A 20,845-nucleotide genomic window follows, 5' to 3' on the forward strand; every position below is an offset into this window, starting at 1 on the left:
CCAAGGGTACAAGCAGCCCAACCCTAATGCACGTGTTACGTGATGACACAAAAGCTTCCCACTCGCACAACATAATTTTTTTGCCAAGCATCCGTTTTGAGATTGGCCTCCAAGAAAATATACAAAATAAAGAACGCAGAGTAACTGCTTGCGGGTAAGCTTGCAGGTGAAGTGTAAACTGTTGGCATATCCCAAAATTGGCCAGCTTTTCAAAACGCTGAATTTGAAACACCTCTTACTGACGCTAGAGTGGTTATGGGTCGCACTCCAGGGTAAATAGGGCTGTTGCTGGCAGTCAAAATTTCCAAACTTATAATTTTCGGATTTTTTGTGGCTGATTTAGAAAGAAATAATTTCCGCTTTTTAGTTGGCCTTTTAGTTGGCTTGCAACTCTAATTGTTTTATATATTTCGTTTGTAACAATACATTGCTACGGTTCGCAATGTATGGCTTTGCAATCACAACGGATTCTATGACTTGCAAGTTTTTTTTTCTTTACAATAACTTTTCGCAGTAAGCAACAAGCATCTCTGAATCCGGGTTTTCTTGAGCGGACAATACCACTTAAGTGCGCGTATTCAGCATTCGCTGCTAAGTTCTACGAAGCCAGAACCCATTCACCCCGTGTTCTTTGCTTGCATTTCCTCTAAGAGTGAATGAGCTCGACCTGCCATTTAAAAATATTTACATCTCGTCTTGCGAAGAAGCAGGAACTCTAAGACTCCTCAACGGAGGCTAGATCAAAACACTCAAATTCCGTCATACTCAAACATAAGCCAGCTGAAACTTGCATGCGTAATCAACGCCCAAGCAGAAGGCGATCATGACAAATGCGGTATGCACCATTCGTGGTGTGATACGGTGACAAAAAAAGTGAAATAGACATGTTTGGGACTTCCTCATAGCGAATTGCGGCCAGCTTACGACACAATGCGGAATAATTGCCCGAAGAAAGCTCACCGGTGGGCAAATAAGAGATTTATGCGCCTTTACTGAATCGCCCATGCGAAAACACCCACGGGGTGGTGGTATTGGTCCTGCCAGCGTCTCCTGCTGCCTTTTACTGATCGGACAGCGCCTACGGGGGCGTTACAAGGCGACTCATTATTTCTTCGCTCACACCCATTATACAGAATGCTGAAAGAGTTGAACGAAAGGAGTGGTGTTTCTCAAGAAACGTCCAACCGAGGTCATTTGGAATCATTTAGCATCTGAGACCTCCCCCTCTATCTGCACACTTGTCATTTTTATTGGGCACTATTGAACTTCGACCCCTGTCGCTCAATTCATTTCCCGTTTGCATACGTCCAGCCGTTCACAAAGATTCTCTCACAGGTTTTGTATCGTTCCTGCGACTGCAATCTAAGACAGCAATCCTGCCAGAAACACCCGGCTTGGCAGAGTTATCACATCTCTTTCCTCTAGGTTGTGAGCTTATATTACAAACAAGCTTCCGCGCCATAAATTTTATGTTTTTAGACAATATTACAGGTACCACAGTCACGTGAGGGTCCGGTGTCTAAAACACCTGCCCCGTTGCAGATATACACCAGCTGGATGCTTTCCGCGCACTAGCGTAGCAAGCTCGGAGGATACCACCACCGACCATTTTTAGTGTCCTTTTGTGCTTATATGTATTTTTAACCTACTTTAAAGAAATGCATGTCATGTAGCAATATTAAAAGACGGCATGCTGGGCTTTAATTTTTCGCATACGTGCGCCTTACGGACAGCTAACAGGCTTTTTGTGTAATTGCTCACAGGCCTTTCGTGTAATGCGCCATGTTTGCTAGTTCCAGTCTTCCCTAGAATGTTTTCCCCAAATCAAACTTTGGGGACCACAGGGGAGGGAGGGAAGGAACAATACTGTGACTGCGGAACTGCTGTAGAGTTAAAAATCTGATCCCTTCATCAGAACCTTCAGTTTCTTTACAGACATAATCTTCTTTCAGAAAACCGATTCACACGTCAACCTATCGGCCTACGGGATTCATGGGGACTTCCCATATTATCATGTAGCTTATTGGCCAGCCTTTAAAGATAAGTTCTTTATTAATTAGTTACGTCACTTGTAAACGCTACTCGGTGTTCGCGTTTGTGCTCGGCGCACATTGTATCAATCGTTATGCACCAGTTTTTCAACTCAGAATTACTGATAACGTTATTGATATGAAAAAAAAAGTGAATGAGTTCTTGATTTCTCAAAAAGAAGGTGTATGACCGTACCCGTTCATTTCGGATCGCGATACAGTGTCTTCCTGAAATGAATAGCAATGGTGATGCTTCAGATCGATTTCGCTAACTGTCCCTTCAGAGGATGTGCTGGTTCAGGGTAATGAACAAAGTTCTGCTAATTACGCAAGCGTGTTCTGTGCTTTCGACGGTAATTCTGGGTGCATTACGTGTCCTGTTCAGGGTGTCGGAACGAAATGTTTTTCGTTCCGTTTTCTGTTTCGTTCCCCAGAAAAAAGTTCCGTTCCGTAACGGTATTTTTTATAAAATAAACAGTAATAAAATACTTAATAAAATTTATATAATAATAATTGATAAATTAATTAATTAAGAACTTCATAATTGGGTGTTTACGTCCCAAAACTACCATATAATTAGGAGCGACTCTGCAAGATACTTCAAAGAAAAGTAATAACAAAAACTTAGTATTTATTTTTCCTCCTATTTGAATCCCGCATTATCTTTAAGGAAGTGAGCACGATTTTAGAAGCAGCAGATCATCGAGTGTACTCTCCGACAAGCGAGACCGCTGATCCGACAAAACAAACTTCAGTGCAGAAAATGCCCTCTCCACACTGACTCGTGTGGCTGGCACACCAAGGGCCACTTGTGCTAACATGTATAGCTCCGGTTGCCACTCTTTGCGCTCTTCCCAAAATTTCAACATATTTGTGCTTCTTGGAAGGCGCGGCTCTTTGTCCAGCATTTCTAGCAAAAGTACCATGTCCGATAATCCTGGCTCACTTGTCAAATGCGATACAGTTTCAGCCTCAGCTTCCTTCGTTTTCAGAAACGCTTCGAGGGCATCCTCCGGTTCTTCAGAAGTGGGCGCAGCGGTGCTCTCTGAAATGCAGCTGCTACATTGCTTCTGCTGAAGGCCTGTGAAGGCTGTGATTCGCTTCCAGGTTTTGCACAGATGCATCCTCGATTGATATTTTTGATCAGGTGTCAGCAGAAGGCGATAGCGGTGGTCCATGTACAATGCAGCACAAAAGATATTCGTACTGCAGAGATTTCGTTCTCGTTTCTTCATGGACTGAACCAGGGCCTGTGCCAGTGGCGACGGTATCGCTGTTGTCTTCATGGAACACGTCAGCCAAGCACCATAGAAATCTCCAATTGTCAGTTGTTCTGTCTGAAGCACCTTCGTGGCTTCTTGTGCTGGCTGAAGGGATTGGATCAGCCCTTCTACTTTTGCCCACATGCTGTCAGTCCAACTTGCGGTCTCTTCACCTGAAAGGAAGTCTTTAGCGAAGTCCTTCAGTTCAACGAACCTGGTCAACATGTTGAATATCGACATCCAGCGTGTCGGGCAATAAATAACAGGCTTCCTTAGCCCTAGCTTTCTTATCAAGCCCATTGCACTTTGTACGCGCAGTTTCTTCACATGTGCGCGACACTGTGCAACGAGGGTGTTTGAACCGGAGTCCTTAAGAGCATCGCTGATTGCCAGTTGCAGCGTGTGCGCAGCACACCTAACGCCTAACTTAAAATCGGCTCCATCAAGACCAAGGCACTCGGCGTGGTCTGAATCGTCCAGAAGAGAGCCGCAATATCCAAATTCAGGGTAGCCGCTATGATCATCCTCGTCTGAACTGGAAGCGTCGGGTTCATCGTCTGTTTCACTGAGAAGGCGAGCAGCCTTTAGCATGTTTGCACCGTTGTCAGTTGTGACACTGTACACCTGGGTGACACTGAGGTCGTAGCGAGACGGAGTGTTTTTCACCTGTGATGTCAAATGCTCTGCAGTGTGCCTATCGTAAAGCTCCTTCATGGCCAGAGGTTGAAGAATTAGTTTTCCATTTTCGGCATACTGTGCGTTGATGCCAAGCAGAGCCCTGTCAAGTCGCGACGCGCTGTCGATTTTTAAAGAAAACATCCGATTTTTCAGCGACTGCGAACTTTCTTCTCGCTTGCTTTTTGCTTCTTCCTGGACCCTATCCTTTACAGTCTCTGCTGTGATGGCTCGCTTAGAATTGAGCGCTTTTAGGACCGGATCAATTATTTTCCGAAAGCCTGAGTCATCAATTAGCCGAAATGGCCGACCGTTTCTTGTGACTAGTTCAACGCAGCTATTCATGATGATGTCCTCTGTTATTTCGAGCGAAACACACTTCGGTGAAATGGGTTTAAACATGTTCTGTATATCCACTTGCCTGTGCTTTGCCGCAGGAGAGCCTTCCGCCTCGTCTGACGCAACACGCTTCGTAGAGTGGGCTTTGTCGGCCTGAATGTTGTCGTACACTTCCTTGTGGTGTCGCTGCAAATGACGCTCGAGGTTCCCACCATGGTCGCTCGACACAACGTGCTGACAGTCCTCAATCTGGCATGTCGATGTCTTTGAGACGCTGTCATACTTGAAAGACCGTCGAGCGCGATTTGTTCTGTCGCGTCCCATCTGAACTAGCTGCAAACGTTGTTACGAGGCACTTGGGAGGTGGCCGAACATCAGCAATGTTCGCTTGGAGTCAGTCGTAAAAACGTAGTGGACGCGCACGAGACAGTAACAACGTCGGTAACGAAACACACTGCAGGAATGTCACGCCTCCTCTTTGCATGTTCCACCGAACAGGAAAAACGAAATAAAAAAAGGCAGGCAGTAGTGGTGAATGGAAAAAAATGTAGTTTGCCTGCTACTCTATGGTCGAAGCTATCTGGTGGAAAATAAACTTGCTCGCGCATGTGCAGTAACTATTTTGCAAGCTGTCAATGGTGCAGACACCAATCCACCACACTGTTGACAAGGCAAATGATACTGCCGGAATTCAACATGATGGTGCTAGCGACGCGATGTGGACGTACAAAGGGCGACAACGTTACCTTGACCGTGCATTTCTTGGGGCCATGCAGACATTTTCCGTGAACGGAAAACCATTAAAAATATTTCGGTTTCACTCCGGAACGAAATAATATATAACGTTTAGGTTACGTTTTCGTTCCGGTCAAAAATATCGTTTTTTTCGTTTTTCGTTTTCGTTCCGTTCCGACACACTGCCTGTGACTCCTTCCTACTTTGCAGCAGTGAATAAAAATAATTTTGGATGCTTACATTTATCGGGAGCCGCACCCAGATTGACATTGATTTTCGCAGGCGCAGGGAGTTTCGCCGGTTTTCTTTTTGTTCAAGTAGGTCAACCAAGCGAAAGGGAAGGCTGGCCTTCTATGCTTCCTATTTGCGCCTAATAAATTTGGCTGCTTAAATCCACATAACGAACACAGCGTTAACAACGCCAATATTAAGAATGAGTGGTTTGGTAGGGTGCGGTAATTGCAGCCAATTATTGTGGCTGTGTCTTGGCCACCACTGACCCTGAATATTTAAGGCCTAAGAATAAAAGAAAACAAAGAAAACGGTATATCAGGATTAGCCGTGGAGGACATCTCTTTTATTTTTATTATCTCCGAATTAAACACGCGTATTCACTTGTTCGAATATTTAAAAAATGCTAAGGTCCACTCACACTTAAAAAATGGTCAGAATCTAAAATACTGCGACAGGTGAGGCTGCAATATAACAGGCTAATGTGCGCATTGTTCCTCTATGCGTTCAAAACGAACCTGAAGAACGGTTGGCGACACAACTACACATAGATGGTGGCTATATGCATGCGTGACATCATCATGCGACAAGAAGTGCATTTCCTTGCCTTTCATAATACTGCTGTTCAGATCCTTGTAAAAAGAAACAGTCGTCTACCGTCATCCCCAGAACGTTTGTTGTACTTCATTGATTGGCAAGAAAGTTTATCACAGAGACAAAAGCGACCGGCTGGATGCACTAAAGACTCTTCGATTAGAACATTTTCGAAGTACTCTGAAAATGTATTTATAATGGTGCTCGCTCGTAAAGCCACCAGATAATTTTCTTGATTCGTTCTAATAAACAATACCGTGGGCTGCACTTATCCTTTGTCATGTTTGGCACTGAACTCCCCTTATCCTTCTGGCCTCACTAGGTCTAGTCCTCAACAATATGCAAATAGCACACCGTGTTACAATGCATAACTAACTGCAATTGGATAAAGCGCAATCCGAGTGCACAGAAACGTTGGCTCATAAAAATAACGTGAAGTAACTACGTTGAGTGTCATTTCCTCAAGAGCTCAAAACAACGCCTTTTAATTAAATATTTTTTTTTACATTTTGCAAAACATTGAGCATCTTTTTACAATGCAACGTGGTTTTTCTGCGTCTGATAAGCTTCCGCCCTGAAAAATGTAATCGTTATAAAAGCATGCCATCTGGTAAAATAAGCTTTAAAGTTCGAACACGTTTGCTCGAACCGTGCGTGCATGCTGTCCGCGCTGGCTTTTCTTTGCAACTCCAAAATTTGAACTTTTCTGCAATAGAGCCATACCTTAACTTCGCATGCCTTAATTCTTTCCATGCTTCTTACGGTGGCTTTAAAAATGTGAGTGAGTTAGAAATAACGCTCACACGTTATAAACGATCTCAATCTTCACCTTTCTAAGCACCTTCTACAAAAATATTTTCTGGATAAATCAACTATACCCCTTTTCCTCATAAAGTACGCCCAGTGTGCTTTGTTCCAACACTAACAACCATGAAGGGCCTCCAAGAAATAAGCCGGACAGCTTTTCGTCTACAGGCGAGTGCCGAACGTAGTGTGATGCCACGTGGACTTCGGGAAGCTCCCACCTTGATGATTGCTGTTAAACAGTCTACGCGAATAATAAACTCGCTTGCGCTGCCTTTCCCAGTTCATTCTCTCTTCTCCCTAAGGCTTTTGACCTCCTCTGTCTGCAAAACTCATTCGTTCAGGCGTTTCGTAAGTGTTTCTAATAAACCGATCCTTGAAACTATAATACTATAATGAATCTCCAAACGAGTGTTACCTCGTAAAGAGATCTTAACGATCCTACCTCTATTCTTCAAATGAGTTTGATCGCTTATTCTGCGCGGTGGGGCCCTTGCCCGCATATAACATTCTTCCCTTTCTTCGAGCTCGTCAATGAGGCTCGTCTTTTCAGCGTCGCTACTACGTCCGGCATATGGGGGTGTTCATCACTACCTTCAGAGACAATAGCCATTTACTTTCGCCAATGACGAAGCAGGCTCGTCTTTCGGGGCGCTCGGCCTCAACGCATCTTGATTTATCGGTTTTCCCCCGGGTTGCGAGGTGCTAGTCTTATGGTACGAAGTTTTGTTCGCCTCGGTCAGTCACCTTTGATTGTACGTACGGTGAACTCCTTTCTACAGGAGTTGCAGCAGGGCAGAAGTACAACGTAGGTTGTTTCTCGCGGTGCATGAAGTCGCGGCACGCTACCGCTTGAAAACGTTTACACCTGTGAGCGCATTGCAGTGAAGCTCTTAAAACAACCTTAACTACGATCTGTCCGGACTGTCGCGTTCAAAATAAGCCCTTGGATGCAGTGAACATGTCTCATTAGTTGTCCTGGTTAAGTCTGCATCAGTGGCGCAACGGCTTCCCTGTATCTCAGTTTTGTCAGAAATCTGTATGCGTAGTTTTGTTTTGCTTGAAACGACCAGCTTTTGCCTGTAAATGTAACCATGGCAAGCAGCATGATACACGTTCCCTAACTCCTCGTCGACAGCGGTACTTTTTTTGACGATGGTCGTGAACGCGGGGGATACTGCAGGTCAAACATTCAGAATTTTATAAGCGTAATGGACATTAAACCACAAAGGCAGCTCATTCTCACTGAGAAGTGGGCGACTTGCGACTGCTTCATCTGACTAACAGCGCCGGCACGCGTCGATCGCGTGTGCGTCGTGCGCGAGCCACGTGTCTTCTCCTGGGTAGAAGTCCGTACTGCCGCCGCACCAGTGTCGCCTAAGGAACAGCGATGGTAAAAAACAATGCATGTGCTTTTTTCAACAGTTAGCGGAGTGCTCAATAAATTCATAAATACAAACTTATACTTACGGATTGGGAAAAAAATTCCCCGCATTTCCCCGAGGGGAAGAATGTGAAAGTGCGAATGCACGAGTTGAATTTGCGCGGTTCGGTAATGTTTGCGAAAGAGAGATCACACACACACACACACAACTACAAAGAAAGAAAGATGCATTTATTCACAGACACCTATTTGTGTTGTCGTTGTACTTGATTGCGAGAGCGGATCTCAGCTTTCAAATTTCGTGTCAGTACTCCTTTAAGCAGGTGCATTAGCCCTTCTCACGCCCGATTCTTGGCCAATCCCCCACGTGGGTATGTGCCATGTCAGCGGCCAGGCAGCGCGCGCCCATCTCCCCCCGTTGCCAAGGAAGACGAGGAGATTCCTGGCCAATCCCCCACGTGGGTATGTGCTATGTCAGCGGCCAGGCTGCGCGCGCCCATCTCCACGTGCGCGGACATCGCCGGTGGACGCAGGTTCAGGGTCGCTTAAGAAGTGCATTGCACTTAAAAGAAAATGTCTATCGCTATTGCTATTACCAAGTCCCGTCGCCATAGACTTGGTGATATGAACAGTTTTTCATTTTGCTCGAGCAACATATGTTAAAATTGACATGTTTGTGAACCAAAGTAAAAGAATGAGAGAAGAGCTGTCATGCATTTTCTACTCTAATAGCGCGTGGAGACAATAGTGTCTGTTCATTCAATGAAGTGTCGCAATATACCCTGGGAGCGGTTACTGCTGAGCAGTTAGTGGAAGTCTCGGTTCTAAAATAAAAAAATGAACTAAATTTGGGAAACCTATTGCAGATAAGTTCGTTTTTATTGAGCAAATCTTTGAGCAAATGGCTTTACTTTCAATAATGTCGGCCAATACCGGTGCAGTATATATTAAATATCAAAACACATTTGAATGAGAGCTGACATTCGCTGTCGCATGGTGAACAGTATTTTAGGTGCGGAGCAATTTAGGGGCCCGGTTTGTCATCGGATCTTGTCCGGGGTCATGGTATTCAGCCACAGTAGTAACGCATAACGTTAACGCGGCGTCACCCACCGAAACAGAGGCTTCGAAAGATCTCCGCTTCCCCTGGTCGGGATGAAACCCGGACCCCTCACGTTACGAAGCCAATGTCAATCGAATTCCGTTGCAGATGCACACGTTACTCATACGCAAAATGCAGGGGCGATCTTCGCGCTGAGCCGTTGTTACGACGGCTGCCGTTGATAGGCCGCAAATGAGTGCACAATGCCATAAAATACGCAAACATCACGAATTACGCATTATAGTACCCTAAAATAACGAAATATTAATCCAGTTTTTTACAGGCATTTTATGGGGTTGCGAAGCCCATTGTAAACCAAGTTCGGTATCAGTGCCAGAGTGATACTAAAAGTAGTCAAGAGAGGGCGTCACAGCCCCTGTGGGGAATTACTGCTCCGCACTTGACAGTTTTCACGTTGAGTGGAACTAGTTTAATACTTTACCGTGATTTTACTAGGTGTATTGCTTAGATTGTAAGTTGTCACTACTCACTGAATTTTCGTGTAGCCGTATTTCTCGAAGGGCATTCATGCTAGCAATTTTCGAAAAGCTGTCTAGAACTTTCCAGCGCACCATTACAGCCTACGACGGCACGTCCAATTAAGCCCTAAGCTTTATTTTTTACTTATGAGATACTATACACACCTTTCTTCAACGTAAACGTCAGCCAAAGAGGTGTTCAGCTGTTAAAAAAACAATAACATTCGCGCAGAATCGTTAACCGATGCTTTCCGCAAAACACATTTCAGTGGCCCTCTTCCACAACTTTCCTTTATTCTCGGTGTCTTGAGGAGGCAATTTGGCAAAACCGAGTAGTCAGAGTTTTTCTGCGGAGTGCAGCCCCCGGCTCCATCGATTCGTTCTGAGCAACGAGTGTCGGTTACGAACGCCAAAAAAACGTTATTGCTTTTGTTGCAGTTGCTGTTGATGTGGTTTCTACTGTTGCCGCGGTTGCTGTTGCGGCTACTATTGTTGTTTTGTTGTTGTTGCTGCTGTAGTTGTCCTTTTCGTTGTCGATGTAGACGCTGCTGCTATTGTTGTTCTTGGTCGCTCGAGAAAAAGCCACCGATGTAAAGAGTATATAAAAAACATGAGTGATACAATGGTATGAGGCGCTACAATGGTACAGTAGCAGTCGAGTGCGCTCTAAATTGTGCTATCTGCACGTTTTCACGTCTAAAGCACGTAATGAGATTTAGGTACCCTGAGAATTTTTCTCTGGCAGTGGAAATATTTTTATTAACGTCAGGTTCATCCTTGAGTCATAATAGAAGGCAGAAATGCACAGCATGTGACTTCAAGATCGGCAAACTCGTCAGCGCCGGGACCCCGGGACAACACCGCGGCTTCCTTTTTATAGCAGGCCTCTTTAAGACTTGTCTCGAACAGTGTGGCACGCGGTGTCGTCCACTATCCACCGTTGGGTCCAGTGCAGGCATATGCTATGTACGGTCCAAACCAGCGCTTCACTTTCTGAAATACCCATCCTCTTCCAAGCGAGGTGACAGGGGTTTCTTGACCTTTCCCTCGCTCCTCCTCATGAAGGAGGTGCTGCGGCCGGTCATTCATGCCGTCAGTCACGTGAGTGAAGGGTGGTAAACAAACACTGGTGAAGGTGAGACGGGGGCACTCTGGAACGAGAAGAACGCCATGCGCTCGAAGGCCGCAAGAAAATTTCAAATTGTGGCTTATAGGTTTACAGTACCTGAGGCAATACGTAGATAAATTGTGCTGTATTTAAAATACCTTTGGAGTGTCATTCATTTCTAAAGTAACACCGAAAGTTGGGCGAGTTGGTAAATCATCTTGAACGAAACACACACAGCGCGCAAAACAACAGGACAAAAGACGGAGGGATGTACAACACAAGCGCTGACTCTCAACTAGTTTTTATTAGAAACCCAAAGAATATATACACGCAAGTGTGCACATGCGCAGAGGATGCTTGCGTGAAATGTCAATTACTCGCCACGTGCGCCTTTTAAGTTGGAACTGTGTGCTTGTTATTTATTCTTTTAGCGTATTACGGTGTGATGTGTCGCTTTAATCGTTTGTCGTTCCTCTGCGCATGTGCACACTTGCGTGTATATATTCTTTGGGTTTCTAATAAAAACTAGTTGAGAGTCGGCGCTTGTGTTGTACATCCCTCCGTCTTTCGTCCTGTTGTTTTGCGCGCTGTGTGTGTTTCGTTCAAGATTCATTTCTACTTTCCAGATGAGATATGCACTACCACTCTGGAAAATATAATTCTGTTTTTTTAGTGTGCGTTGCCTTGTAACTGAACAAAGGCGTGTAGACTACTCCTATTTCTAAAAAAATTCTCCCACCTCCCCTCGCGGGAACCCCTGTGTAGATGCGACGGATAGGGGATTCCGTTGTTGTTTCCGGTAGGTTGATTCTCCCATCGCGTGAAACGTGCCGTGAACCCCCTGCCGTTGCTATGAAGCAACGTGGCGCGGCTATGACGCAACATAATCCAACACAATCCACTTTCATCCAATCCAACCCAAATCCAATCCAATCGAATCCACGCCAAGTCAAGCCAAGCCAATCGAATCCAATCCAATGCCCCTCGCGAGAGAGTTCGCTATCGGAGAGGAGAGGGGGTGAGCGGCGGAGAGCGCAGCTCGCGCGGCGAGGGGAATGGGGGAGGGGTGTGGACGGACAACAACAACGCCGTATAGAGGGACAAGGCGAGTGAATGAGATGCAGTCGCATCTAAAAGTTTGAAGTTAGTGGAACTTCATTGTACGAGCGGCCAGCATTCATGGTTGCGCGGTGTCTTGTGAAGAAACCACGCCGAATTATTAAACTATTGTCGTCGTGTCCAAATGCTCCCCTGCGTCTATGCAAAATGTGTGTTGTTGACAAATAGTGCAGCAATAGATTGCGCGGCATTCTCTTATCGCGATTGAATTCTTAGCTTACAGGATTTTCAGCAGCTAACAATTGCCGTAGCATGATAAACGACTATATACTTTAAGATTGCTGTAATACTGCGCCCGTGATTACACGCTGCCGGTACTAAACAGACATAGTGATTTCGTCATGCCCTTTTCATATACGAACTCTGCAATAAGAGTTACCGCGGATTGATGCGCAAAGTTTCGCCTTAGGAAAATTGATGACGGGGATCCTCCGTCTCTAACGAAGCGCACTTAGTATGCGAGTTATGATAGTAATATGGAAGCAGTGAATAAATTTTCTTTGAATATGTTCTAACGAACCGCAACAATAAACCCCAACAACCTAACGAGGAGCTATTACGGTGGCGACATCTAGCGGGTATTGTAAATATAGGACAGCACGGTTTTTGTAGGCTTGCTTGCTGAAAAACAAAAAAGAGCGCTTTCAAAAATTATAAATGAGCCTGTATACTGTTTCCACGTTGAACCACTACTCCATTTTGGGTGGCAGCTATAAACTTAACCTCCATAAAAGACTGCATCCTGGAGCTGATACGGTTGGAACATCTCCGCTAAGAAGAAGGTCAGAAAGCATTATTGTATTGTTTGCCGCAGTGGGCTTTATTGCTTTCCGTGTGTTTCTGTTGGTGGAACTTTCAATTCATTCATTACGCTCTTAGCTCCTACCCTGTAAAGTGATCGCGTGCCAAATATTATAATTTCGAAAGGCATCGCATTAAAAATGTGCATTAAATTTGCGAATTCGCAGATAGCCAACACCTCTCCACTACTCTAAGACTGCTGGGAAAAGTATTGCATTAGCTAAACTACCAATCCCGCCACAAATATTACTCCGACATGCCGACTTCTATCTCCCCTTAAATCGATGCAGGCCTGCTTTTATCTTCCCTTCTTCTGGCTTTTCCAAAATAACTAAGATCACTGCGACGCTTTTCGAAGGAATGATGGACGCACCACATTGACCCATCCCATTGTTCTCGGTGGGTATAAAACTCGAAACCTCACAGATTGCGTCACCGCTGTAATGACATTTTTTCTCACCTTCACAAACAGAGACCCCACTCTCGCCGCTTACGACGCCTTATGTATTGCACTTGCAAAAAAGAGAAATTACACAGCGCCTTCCGTGTCCTGGGAACATGACATCAAATCTTCGCGGGGCTGCTCGCCATTGTCAGCCAATGCCGAGGATAGGACGGGTGACCGGGAAACCAGTCGGTCCTACTTTCCCACGCGTCACCCACTGTGCTGCACGTGCGAACGAAAATGAATGGCAATCACCTCCAATCTTTAAGGTGGAGCCCTTAAGCGCCGGCTTAATCACATGCCTTGCGTTTTTCCTCACCGGATAGAGACTTGCAGTGAAGCAAGACTAGGCACTAAGGACATTGCCGTGAAAGATTACTCTTGGGATGCCGCTCCTTCTGTTTAGCGCTAGAAACTCCATAAATGCTCCAAGACTACACGTGCGTGCTGTGATAGCTAAAGGATAGTAAGCTATGGTTACTCAGCAGCAATAAAACTGGTTATCAAGTCACAAATGACAGTGAAAGTCTTTTGTTTTTCAGAGGAAAAACAATATTATGGCCCCTACATGTCGAGATGTTTGAGTCATATTAGCACGAGAGGATAACGTAGTGATGCCTAACGCCCTTGCCCAACCATTCGACGAAGAAGCTTTGTGCGGGTATACACCATTCGCACGGCCACGTTGTAAATAATAAAGCGAAGCTGTGTCAGCCTCACTAGTGATGGTGTCGGAAAAAAACACACTGAAGGAAAGCCTACTTTGCATAATTGGCTTCCACACAAGGCGCATGGTGATGACGGGACTAAAAAGTTAGGTTTCCTCAAATAGAAATGTGCTGCAGAAAAGCCGACTTTACACGACGCATTTATACATAGCGCACATAATGGTGATGGAGAAAAGCGAAGCTTTCTTTGATACAAATGAAAGTTCGCAGTTCAGTCGGCCCAAGTTCAAATCAACTACAACACTGAGCTAGCTAAATCAGGACATTCAGATGACCATATCACAAACTACTTGACCATAAATCGTAACTTGACATTCGGTTTCCGAAGCGTTGTCGTGAATCTGGGCTTTGGCTGATTGGTAAGTCGACTTTGCATTTGTGTCGAGTAAGCTTCGCCATTAAATTATCTTTCTTCCCGAAAGGAACAAAAATTCCTCATATCACATCATGACAACATATCATCATAACATAGCTTATCATATACGTACCATGATTCGTGTCCCCTCTGTATTATATAAACAAAACGGAGCGTCTCGTGTAGCATCCTATTCAGAGCTACCTTCTCATCACTGCCCGTTGCGACAATAAACGTGTAGTCTGGAGTTTGCTTCACACTACAACAGTACTTGTGTACACGAAAAACCACTTTGCGACCTTGCCAAACTTCTTTCACTCGAACACTCAGGTGGAAAAAATCCCGCCTTCTTATACAAAGTTCCAATAAGACAACTTACGCAGAACCTTCCAAGGGTCTCTACGCGGATTCTCTATTTCTTGCGTTTGTATTACTACCTGCGTTGTTCATTTATAATATGTTTATAAGCGGGAATCGCTAACAAATACACGCAACGATTGAAACCATGCAAGTTTTATATCCGGAACGTTCCGTCAATCTTACATTCTAATTTTAAACTGAAATAGGCTCAAAACTTTTTCGGCGAATGGTCACTAATGGCGACACGAAAAAATATCACAACAATATAGAAATAAATTTACCATTGTATTTTAAAACGATGCGGTGAGTGCATTGATTTGTATCGTATCGTTTAAAAGCCTTCCAAAGTAATTATACCTCTCAGAAGTAGCTGCTTACTATATCGTAGGCCATAAAGTATGCAATGCATTATTTTTCTTATCAGAAATTGTTTCTTTGACAATGCCCAATTACCCAAAACACCGGATCCGATTGGTTGCTTGAATAGTAATGTAACAATTTGCATTTAAATAGGATAAGAAAGGCGTCATTAATGTCCATGATATATGCGGGTTCATGACGTGAGCCCATTCGCCAATAACGATCGTGCATGGCAGAAGAAATAAGTTCGACCACGTAAACATAGGAGAGCAATCACCTTGCATAAATAATTCCTGGGACATGAACTTTTTTGTTTGGACGGATGGCGATACTTTCTTTTTGGAGCTCGAAAATGAACATAGGAGCATTCATGTAATTCCGCACAATAAAAAGTCGTACTGTCTAGCACCCGTCTTCGTAATTACTTAAAATTAGTTCGAGTCGTGCATTGTGAGAAAAGCCATGGGCACTCAGGAAAATTATGTTAAGTGGGACCGCAACACCCCTGAAGCTATCTCCTTTACGAACCATTCATTTTCAACTTAGCGCCCGGTCTATAGCTGCCGGGCATAGGCCGGAAGTATATAGCAGAGCCAAACCCCTTCGTGTAATGCTTCCTGGCTGTTATACAGCACCCAGCAGTGATTATTGCACCCAAAGCTTCCAAGCACTTGCACGACCATCACTGATAACACCGAGCAAACGGAGCTAGCTTGAGTCACGTTTTGATCATAAAACATTGAGGGTGGAATGTTTCCGCTTTTGTACGTGACTTCTCGTTGTCACGGCCGTCACGCACGAGCCATGGGGATAAATTGATTACTTTACATTGTTATCATAGGAAACGGAGCGTACCAATTCAAAATGGGCAAAACGCCGACACTTTCTTCCCCCCTCGTCAGCCCGATCTGCTGCGTTGACCCGGTAGCACAACTGGCCTTGCCGGTGAGAACGCAACGACTGACTCGACTGCGAGGCACTAATTTTGTAGGGCTATGTACGAGCTACTAGAAAGAGATAATTGCGAGTTCTGTAATGCTGCCGTCGGCGGTCAGACGTTTTCACGAGGTGATCGCATTACTGGCAGCCGACGTAAAAGACAGCCACGGGCTATTTACAGATCCCTTTGATGCTACCCTCTTCTCAAAATTCTAATTCCCTTAAGGGGGAAGCGCTCAGAGATGCAAAAACATTATTTATGAGCGATAAGATCCTCACATATTTTTCGATTGGATCACCTCAGAAACATGAGTCGTCTGCCACACGTCGCCTCAGCACGCGAACGAGCTGGGGTGCGGCTGGGTAAGCTGGCCCCTGCAGTGTTTTCTGCAAAGCTCCCCGGTAGTGTAGAGGATGGAAACATCGATGCTGACTGCTGCGCTCTCAGTTAAAGGAGGTATTTCCATCTAGCAGGTGCTGTACACTTTAAAAGTGATGTTTGGCTCATTCTACCTGTAATTGAAAGCGGGCAAAAGCGCTTGACGTTCTTTTGTACCTGGCATGATTCCTATCACTGGGGCCATTACCATCTTTATCCATTTCCTCACTACAAGTCAATCACGAACTCAGAAAACGTTTCTACCACTGATTAACACTTCGCTTGTTGCTATGTCTGACTTTTGCTTCTTTTTCCTTTCGATGGGTATTACAAGGTGACAATAACTCGTTTTAAAGTAAATATCAAACAAACTTCCTTTTTGCTTGTGTTCATACGCAAAGACCGAATGTAAACATTGCAATGAGGAAGCTAGAAGTGGCTAACAAAAAGGCCCCACTGATTCGTTTGTTACAAAAAAGAATGTCAAGTAACTCAAAATAAATTTTGGAGGCAAAAAAATAAAGGCTGCAGTACTGCAGCCTAAAAATTGGACTGGAGCAAACTCTAAGCGATGTGGCACTCATTTCTGGATATGGCACAACTGCCAACATCCTCGTGAGAAGGAATATTGCTTTTACCATAAGCCATCTTGGGTTAATTAATAAGATATCCTTCAAGAACTGATGAGGGGACGAATGCCTTTTGCCGTTGTTCATTTTCCTGTTTCTTTGGGGAGGATGGCTTTCTTTCAGTGTGCTGACCAAGAGACAAGCCACGTTTACATACTCGTTTCCCAATCACCGATTTCTTTCTCGATGGTGGAGCCCACACGCCAACCAATACGCGCCTTCAGGATAAAAAAAATGTCCACGCAGGGAGAATGACTCATCACTGCCACTTCTTCGCTTTCATAATTTTTGGAGAGTTGACCCCGGCAGAGAACGACTGCTGTTTTTGTTAAAATCACCCCAGATCAGCTTCTCAACTACATAGAGAGCAAGAAAAAAAATGGGCGGTATTTTGCGACAGTTCCAGAAAAAAAGGTAATCGCTTTCCGCCATGAGTACAAAAATAAGTCACGCCTGGCAGCCATCTTTTCTTTTTTTGAAGCTGTCAGAATTAAGCCTTTTGCGCGTTGTGATAGAATAGTGCGGCACGCGGGCACTTGGGTCCAGGGGTGTCGTATTGTCGGAGGCGAAAACTATTTTCCAGTGACATGCGACCACGTGAAATACTCATCGCTAACAGGTATACAGAAGGTCGTGCAGTTTGTCGCCGGCAGGAGGCCTCTGCTTTAGTCTGCCGTTGATGTTTTTTTTGTAATTGTGACATGTTTGGGGGGGGGATGGGCTTATGCAGTCCCAGAAAATATATTGCGATTGCCAGGTCAGTTGTGCATGTCTGCCATGTCAGAGCGATGATCGAGGTGAAAGAGCATGATGCTATCTCCATTGTGCGTGACAGGCTACCTTAAGCACAACAACACACGAGTGCCCTTGCTTTAGTACGTCCCGAGTCTTTAGACAGAAACAATACTCCCCTAGCTTTATTGTACTCAATTAGTGTGATCTCAAGACGTCGATAAGCAAACCGTTTTTGTCCGGTCAACGATAAAGCACGAACCCCGAAAAAGAATTTTTCTGCACATGTCCAATCATCGCGGTACACTACCTCACTAGAATATGACGTTTGGAGAGTCTAAAGTGCATGTTAGCTAATGTAACTTTTTCTGTGTCCGCCAACAAGAATATGACCAATATAAACAGTCCCAATGTTTTTATTTCTGTGGATCTTTTCTAATCCAGAGAGCTCCTGACAGACCGTGTCAACACGTCTATTTCTGTACGCGGGTTTTAGTTTTCGGCTTTGCCTGTTGCTAGCTTTGAGAAGTTTTGCGATAGAGTCAGCAATCTACCATAACTTTTTTGGTCGCACAGTAACACCGAAAACATTTGTCGACGTTTTCCAGGGTGCCCCACACTGACAGCTTGCGCTTGGGCCGTGAGGACTATCGTTCCTTCGGTACTTTTATCGGCCAACCAGTAGTTCTGACAGGAAAGGGTGGGAACGTCCAAGCTACGGGTAAATGAGACCATGTGCATTGCTTTACCCTATGCAGGATGTGCGGGTTGCCGCATCAATATATGCAGCAAGCCGTTTCAGACTCCTTGGGTTCACTCTATCTTGGGAAACCAGTAACTTCAGCGGTTGTCAATCACGCCAAGAATTCCCTTCGACGGCATTAAGACTTGACGTGAAAGTGGGTAAAAAGTCGCCACTTTTTCGTCTCTGTTCGTCATTGTCAAAATAAATTATTTATTGTTTCTTTAAAAAATGGCATCATTTTATTGGAACGAAGCAGCGTTTTGATAACACTGAACATGTCATTTCTCTCCGTGAGTCAAGCAGGTCGAATTTTCTTGTGTTAGCTTTGTGTGCGCATGAGTGTGGAAGTTAGCAAACAAGCTTCTACATTGACGACGTCAAAGGACGGTTACTTGCGCTGGGGTAAACTGCGCCTCATGGGTATTTAGGAGAGCCCCGGAAGGTACACGTCGACTACAGCAACCACAGTCTACGGCTAGTTTGTTCCAACGGGTTGAACTATTTTTTTCAACAGCTGGTAGTGTACGGGTGCAAGCTGCATGTATTTTATATTGTCGATGCGAACAATTTCACGTTACGCGTGGACGTGACCTTCCCGTTCTTTCATTTTTAGGTGCGCAGCACCTTAGGACCGCACAATGTCCGTCTGCGTCCGTTACAATCGCAAAAAATCACACAGGCGCAGGCAGGATTCGAGCCGGTGTCTGGTAGTCCATAGAGAGTTAGTGTCACGTCGAATTACCCATTGGGCTACGACCGTGAGTTAGTACCCGAGAGTCTTACTCCCTCACCTGTAACGGTGTGTACTACCTTAGAACCTCCCATTGTCCGTCCGCGTCCATCCGAGCGCACACCACCATGAAGCGAAAATCAAGCAAAATTCGATTTGAGCCGTGATTTGCAGTTTCACTTAGGGAATAATCAACGTACAACTCACGGCTCAAATCGATTGACGGTGGGGGCGCAAATCGAATGACACTCGGGGCGCCACTTGGATGTCATTTCGAGTCCCCGTACTCCTCACCCTCGCCATCATCCACGGAATGGAGATGCTGCCTTTTTTTCTCCTTCTGACGTCACGGTTGGGTGAACCTACGCTGGCTGAATTTCACGCGTGGTGGCACCTCGCTACCGCGCCTACTCTTTCATTCATCCCCACACGCGACCAGGACGCGTGAGCGCCTCGCCTCACGAGCGACCATCCACTGGCGCACGCATGATTCACATGAATGCACCAAAATAAACATGTGAAAGCATTGTATCCGAGCCTACGACGATCACGAGCGCCGAGCAGGTTGGCGAGAGCAATCATCCGGGGCCAAAGGTCAGTTGAAAGTCCACCAACCGGAACTGCGCTTGTGGGCAAGCACGCTAAATGGAGCACACGCGCCACCCTCGGTGCTGGCTAGAAACAGGTGCCTTCTGGCATTTACACTCTTCTTTTCGCCTCTTCTGAAAATTTGTAGTTTGATCTCTCGAATACTTTGCGCGCAGATTTCTTACGAAGCACTTTATGCATCCCAGTTGCACATTTAGCACTTTTTTCGGATTCCCGCCAGCTATACAACCGCGAAAAACATAGAGGGGACACGAATGTTCAGTTGCAGTTGATGCCCGCCTTTGATGCCCGCCTGCAGGCGATTCGCCCTCTATGGCGGCTTCTTATCAGAGCTACTTAAATGCTACTTTGTAGAATGCAATTACCACAATGTAAACCTCACACTTCGGTAATATAGCATCAGAGTGCTAAGCCAGCCATCGTTGATACAATTGGACGCATTAGAAAGCGGAGTTGCGAACCGATTCGCGACAATATCTTGGAGTATATATGCATAGAAGATTGGCTGATAGGTTCTGGTTTTCGGCGCTTTTCTTTACTGTTATTACTCTCCCATTTTACAACAAAATTAGACAACCGGAACCCCCCCTCTTCCCCCCTGTAATAACTTTACTTTCGGAAGCACAAAATATTACGACACCACAATGTAATAAAATGCACTATTTTCCGTAAGATGGCCGGTCTTCGCCTTGTTTCGTTGCCGGTGCGTGAAAGTCACTAACCACACTTGCAAACAATACATTTTAATGTTACAATTGCATTTTCGTGGGGATTTGTCCGCCTTGTTTATAGCCATGGCCAAGGTAGCTTGTAAAGTGATTATTATTCAATCCAAAAGAAACACCTTTTTGTTAAAGGAGGCCAGGGAGCCATGACGGAGAACAGCATCAACCCAATATATCCATGAAACGCCTCTTATTTTATATGGTTTGGGTCTTCGAACCACCACGAGCTTGCATACGTAAATCCAAATGATAAGTGCCTCTAAGACCTCCGCAGGATTACGCCGGTAGCCGCGCTCCCGAAGTGAGCCACGCGGATCATGTCCCCTCAAGAACCCAAAAAGCCATGCCGCGTCCTCTTGGCACCGGCAGTTCAAGTGAAAATATATTCTATTTATGTCTTAGGCGACATGAGCCAACGAATCAATAACCGTGGCGATGCGCTTTGG

The 20,845-nt window shown here is 45.1% G+C and overlaps 1 protein-coding gene across 1 annotated transcript; it reads right to left on the reverse strand.

Moving 5' to 3' along the window:
- Positions 1–2,695: 2,695 nt before the first annotated feature.
- Positions 2,696–4,679, reverse strand: LOC144141732 (E3 SUMO-protein ligase ZBED1-like). The gene has a single exon (XM_077673242.1). The coding sequence runs from the start codon at positions 4,628–4,630 to the stop codon at positions 2,696–2,698; it is 1,935 nt and encodes a 644-aa protein (XP_077529368.1). The 5' UTR covers positions 4,631–4,679.
- Positions 4,680–20,845: the final 16,166 nt, after the last annotated feature.

The sequence above is a fragment of the Haemaphysalis longicornis genome, unplaced genomic scaffold, assembly GCF_048455015.1.
Source record: "Haemaphysalis longicornis isolate Haplotype H1 unplaced genomic scaffold, Haemaphysalis longicornis Haplotype H1 scaffold_6, whole genome shotgun sequence".
NCBI classification, from domain to species: Eukaryota; Metazoa; Arthropoda; class Arachnida; order Ixodida; family Ixodidae; genus Haemaphysalis; species Haemaphysalis longicornis.